This window comes from Cyprinodon variegatus, unplaced genomic scaffold (genome assembly GCF_000732505.1).
Source record: "Cyprinodon variegatus isolate N-32 unplaced genomic scaffold, C_variegatus-1.0 Scaffold519, whole genome shotgun sequence".
Classification (NCBI taxonomy): Eukaryota; Metazoa; Chordata; class Actinopteri; order Cyprinodontiformes; family Cyprinodontidae; genus Cyprinodon; species Cyprinodon variegatus.
The window spans coordinates 97,381-102,464 of NW_015150972.1; the positions used below are offsets into that span (position 1 = coordinate 97,381).

At 39.1% G+C, this 5,084-nt stretch overlaps 1 protein-coding gene across 1 annotated transcript; it reads right to left on the reverse strand.

Moving 5' to 3' along the window:
- Nucleotides 1-375: 375 nt before the first annotated feature.
- cdx1 (caudal type homeobox 1) lies at nucleotides 376-4,671 on the reverse strand. The gene is made up of 3 exons (XM_015390940.1): nucleotides 4,306-4,671; nucleotides 2,894-3,042; nucleotides 376-564 (listed from the first exon to the last, which is right to left on the reverse strand). The coding sequence occupies exons 1-3, from the start codon at nucleotides 4,655-4,657 to the stop codon at nucleotides 376-378; spliced, it is 690 nt and encodes a 229-aa protein (XP_015246426.1). The 5' UTR covers nucleotides 4,658-4,671.
- Nucleotides 4,672-5,084: the final 413 nt, after the last annotated feature.

Sequence of the window (5,084 nt, forward strand, 5' to 3'; positions counted from 1 at the left end):
AAGAAGCTTCACGCTAACCTCACCTGTTACCAATAAATTTTGATGACCTGTAGCTGTAAATGTCATTAGCTAATTAAAAACCCTGCAGAAACCTGTTAGGGTGCAAATACTTTTTGTACTGCGCTATAAACATTAAACATGTAAATTGCTACTGTGTTGATCTGATAATAGGATATGCTGGTAAATAAAAAGCTAAATATTTTTAATGCACCCTGTAGAAATGATTGGCGCAACATGTGTAGCTTCACATTAAAAAACAGAAAACTGGATTAGTGGCATCAGTGATGTGAATGGTTAATTATTCTGTGTTGAACAAATAAAAACAGAAACTATTTACATTTAAGATATGCTGTCTGTCTTGGATCAGGAATCCAGCTAGTACTCCTCTGATTTTATGTCCGACAGTATGTTGCTGGTGCCGGGGCTGCTGGTAACTTGGGATTCAGTGAGTACACCAAGAGCAGGTGGGGTGGGCGTCGTTGTGGAGGCCTGTTGGGAATGTTGCAGCTTCTTCCTGTTGATCTTTCTCTCTTTCGCACGTCTGTTTTGAAACCAGATCTTCACCTGATAAACACACAAAAAAAACGGAAAGATGACTTTTCAGAGTATTTAAAGAAACATTATTTTTAGCAGCCTGTAATGCCTTGACATCATTTATGGTTTTCAAGCATGTCTCCACATTTGCTGTCTTTGCAGCATAGATCCTTAATCTAAACCTGTTATGCAAAGGTAATTTTTGATCCAAACCATCAAACAGAAGCTCTGGCTGTATTGTTTGGACCAATGTCTTGTTGGAAGGCAGCCATCTTAGCCAGTTCCATGTTTTGCAACCCTTTAGACTTTCTACCCTAGATTCCCTGATATTGTGACCCGATTCTCTGATATTCTTAGGAGCTGCATGGTTTTTGGTTTTATCTTAACATTTCATATATGTAAAACCTTACCTTTTTTTAAACTTCTAAAAATATTGTTGATTTGTAAGAATTTCAGTGCAGTAGTAACTACTTGCAACAATAACGGGAAGCATTCACACGCAGGGCCTTAAACTGCAATAACGCCCTATCCTCACATCCTGTGTTTCAATTTTTCTATATACAGGGTTTATACAGGAATAAATAACTCTAATTTAATGCTTTTTAATGCGCTTTTAATGCTCTTATGAATAATTTTAATGCCACCAACCCTCTGCCGGTTGCAGCTATGCCCCGAATTCCTCGTTTTCCAACCACTTTTGTTGAAATTGGCATTCTTCCCCATTCTCTAGCCGTTTCTCCGACTCAAGCTTCTTTTCCGAACAAACATCTTTGCAATGAACCGGAAGCAGTTCCACGCAAATATATCGTGATATAATATGTCTGATGAAATTGTTTTTATAAATTTTTTTTTTTTTTAAGAAAGCATTGTAAATGCCACAATAAACATGTTTAATGAATTTTAATGCCAATTAAGGCCTTAATTTAAAAAAATAACAATTTAATGACTTTTAATGATTTTTAATGACCCGCGGAAACCCTGATATAGTATATACTTGAGTTCTTTCCAAGTAATCCTTCTTCCTCATGGATGGATGGAAGGAAATTTAAAAGGAGAGAAGTTTAAGAGGTTATAGAATTGTAAACCATGTATCATCTCCCTTTCCACTTAAAAAATATGCAGTGCTTTTTTGTTGTTCTTTTGAATCAAATGAAAACTTGAAAAAATTTGTTAAAATGTGACTAAATGTAGAAAAGCTGAAGGGGTGTGAATACTTGTGGTTATAGGTTGTGTGGTTAAAGCTTCCTGTACCCTGTCTATTTATGGTTAAGTTTAGCAATGTTCAGTTTCCTCAGAATTACTTTAACATTTTCTGATATCACACAAAGCTGTGGGTTTGGATGATTACATGAGCTGGCAGAAGACACAGTAATACAAGCCGCATCAGGAAGCAACAGCGAGCTGTGCACCATTAATGCTTCTATCTAGAAAAGGGCATTTAGGCATTTAGCCACAAAACCATAACTGATTATATAGGTTTTTAAGAGGTGGACATCTTAATATCAGAAAAGATCTCTGCACATTAATGTACACTTATTTTTTGTCAAATCTATTGTACAACTACCATAAAAAGAAAAATGCAACCCATTTAAAAATCAAGTTTTATTCCTTATAATAGAAATAAAATGCAAGTTTAATTATTTGTGCATCATCTAGCCAAAACGTTGCTTCCAGTACATCAAGTTATGCAAATAATAATGTCTGTAATCGCTGCATGAAGCTGTTAAAATAAGAACCACCAATGTTAAAATTCCATAGACTGCAACACCCTTACCACTGATCGTTAAGGCGTAATCACACAATTCAATAAGTTATACAGGGTGTAGATGTGAAAACTGCTGGCTGTCATCAAGAATCTTAAATACTTCTCCTTTTTGCAAGAGTAAAAACATTATTCATTCCAATTTCAGGCACGCTGTTTTGTATATTTTTCTTCTTATATGAAAATAAATAATTAAATCAATATCCCGCAGGCAGTGGTGCATGTGGGCTCTTTTTTGTTTGCTGCTGGAAAATGTGATAAATGCTGTCTAATGGTGGGCCTTTAGTGCAGCTGAACAGCAACAAAAAATACAGGAACAACTGAAATTACAACTCTGTATCGTTTTTGCTATGCCAGAATGTGCTAAATCCCTTATGATGTGTACAAATACCACAAAACGTGTGCTTCTGTTTTTTTGCATAAGGTATGTGCAAAAAAATAGAACTGCATGTAGATGAAATGTGGGTCTGTTCATTTATCGCTTGTTTAACAGCCGAGTATGTATCGAGAATATCTGTTTATTTGTGTTTTTTTGTTTTTTTACATTCATTCATATTCGTTGCCATTAAACTATCCTGTTCACCTCATTCGCCTCACCTGTCTCTCAGAGAGTCCTAGAGAAACTGACAGGTCAGACTTCCTCCTCATGGTGATGTAGCGGTTGCACTGGAACTCCTTCTCCAGCTCCAGCCGTTGGTGATCGGTGTACACAACCCTGTATTTGTCCTTCGTCCGTGTCTTTCCAACTGAATTACATAGAAATTAAGAAAAACATGACACATAATAATACGAATGCATGCTCAGCACAAAGGGACAATTTAGAAAAAGGCAAATAAACAAAACTTTAGAATGAAAGTTTAAGGAGACATCACTTGAAGGGTCAAGTAATAACACTAACTATTTATTTGTAATGTAATTTTTGAACTGAATACTTTTGCAAACTGAGTACTTGTGATATTTTGATTTATATTTTTGCTTCCAGAAAGGTTTTCTGTGTTTACCTGCACACCATGCAGATTATATTTAGTATTTAATGTCATATGTCTGCACCAGTGTTTCTGATATCAGCAATAATCACTGAAACAAAAAAATATAAGAGGTGGCTTTTTTCTGCAAAGTCCCCTGTAGGGCAGTTTGATCCAAACCTGAGTTATGCAGTAGGAAATAATGTTTCAGTGAGTCACACATGGTGGAAGAATTGGCCAAACACGTCTGGAGCCAACTTCCAGGTCAGGCGCCACTTAAATCCTCATCAGCTCTATTAATCATGCTAATACTAACTAATATAGAGGTTTCTCTATGCGTCGCCTTGCTGGCTCTCCTTATCTCCGGGACTTCTGTTTGCATTGGTGTTTTCACAGGCAGCCATTCATCGACAAAAATGTTCTTTAACTCGCTGTGAGAGTTATTGATTAGAAAATTTTTGAGCATGTGACACCATTGATCGACTGATCCATGCACACGCACCACAAAGATACGGTTAAAGCCTGATGGCTTTCTGTCAGGGGACTTGTAGTTTGACTTCCACTGCCACCCTGCAGTGTGATTTGTCAATGTGTTGCATCAACTCAGTGGATACAAAGGGTGGAGAATGATAACTGTGTAGATTTGGCCCTTACTGTTGGCTTTGCAATGACATCTGAAAGCAACCGGAAGGGAGAGGTGAACAGAATGATGAATGCATGTTACCTCAGACTGATCTAACTCCAATATGCATAATGCTGTCATCCAAAAAACCATGCATTACACCTGCCCCCCCGGCCCCCTGCTAAACTGATTATTGTGCTGCTGCAGAGCAGAATGACTGAAAAGTTTATCAAGATAATGCTTTTCCTTCCTGTTAGTGAAATAAGCTGACGTGATCAGCTGCACGATAACACAGTACATGTTCAAACTGTTCAAAATGTGAAATAGAAAAAAAAAAACTTTTTATCCTTAGAAAATGTTTATTTTGAAAAATGAAACCATTAAATATGTTTTAAAAACAATGTTTATAGATAAAGTCTAACCTGAAAATGTCTGTCTGATGGGCTCAGGTGGTCTCCTCCGGAAGCTGAAGGGGTCCTGTCCTGGGATGAAGCTGTAGGGAGTGAGGGACCCCTCTCCTCCTGCGGCTGAGGGGGCGTTGCTCAGCTCCGGGGAGGTGTAGCTCACCTGCCCCGCGCTGGGGCTCGAACCCGGGAAGCTGTAGGGGTTCTCCTCGCGGGGAGTATAAACAGGGTTCCAGGTGGTCGTTGATGGGTCGGTGACCCCCGACACGCTGTGATGGTAACCGGAGAAATCATAAGCAGGCGGAAGGTACTGGCCGTTCAGGGTGAGGGTCTGAGCCGGGTGTCTCCCCGGCTGGTAGTTGGGGTACATGCCGGAGAATGGATGACAGGTTCGGTCTGATCTCAGGTGGATCAGGCCCCTTGGCGCATGTTCGGCTGCTGTGTTTGTTTCCAGCAGTTAAGAGTTCGGTGCTATAACTGCACCTGAGCGGTAAGGATACACACCTTTATGGATTTACTGCCAAGGAGGTCAAAAGTATCTGGATGACGTCACGGCCTACCTGAGCCTCACCTGGCTGCTAAGGACAATGGCCATAACCTGCCTACTCAGTCCCCTGAGATGCACTTGATAAGAGCAGCAAGCGAGGAGAAAACTCGTGATTTTAACTATAAATCAAACTGGATCAGAAGAGGAACTATTTGATTTCTCTGCATTTACCTCCCAACATTTCATATAAATGCCTTGCTTTGCTCTGCCAGGTGTTTAATGGGAGTATTTCATCTATTTTATATATATA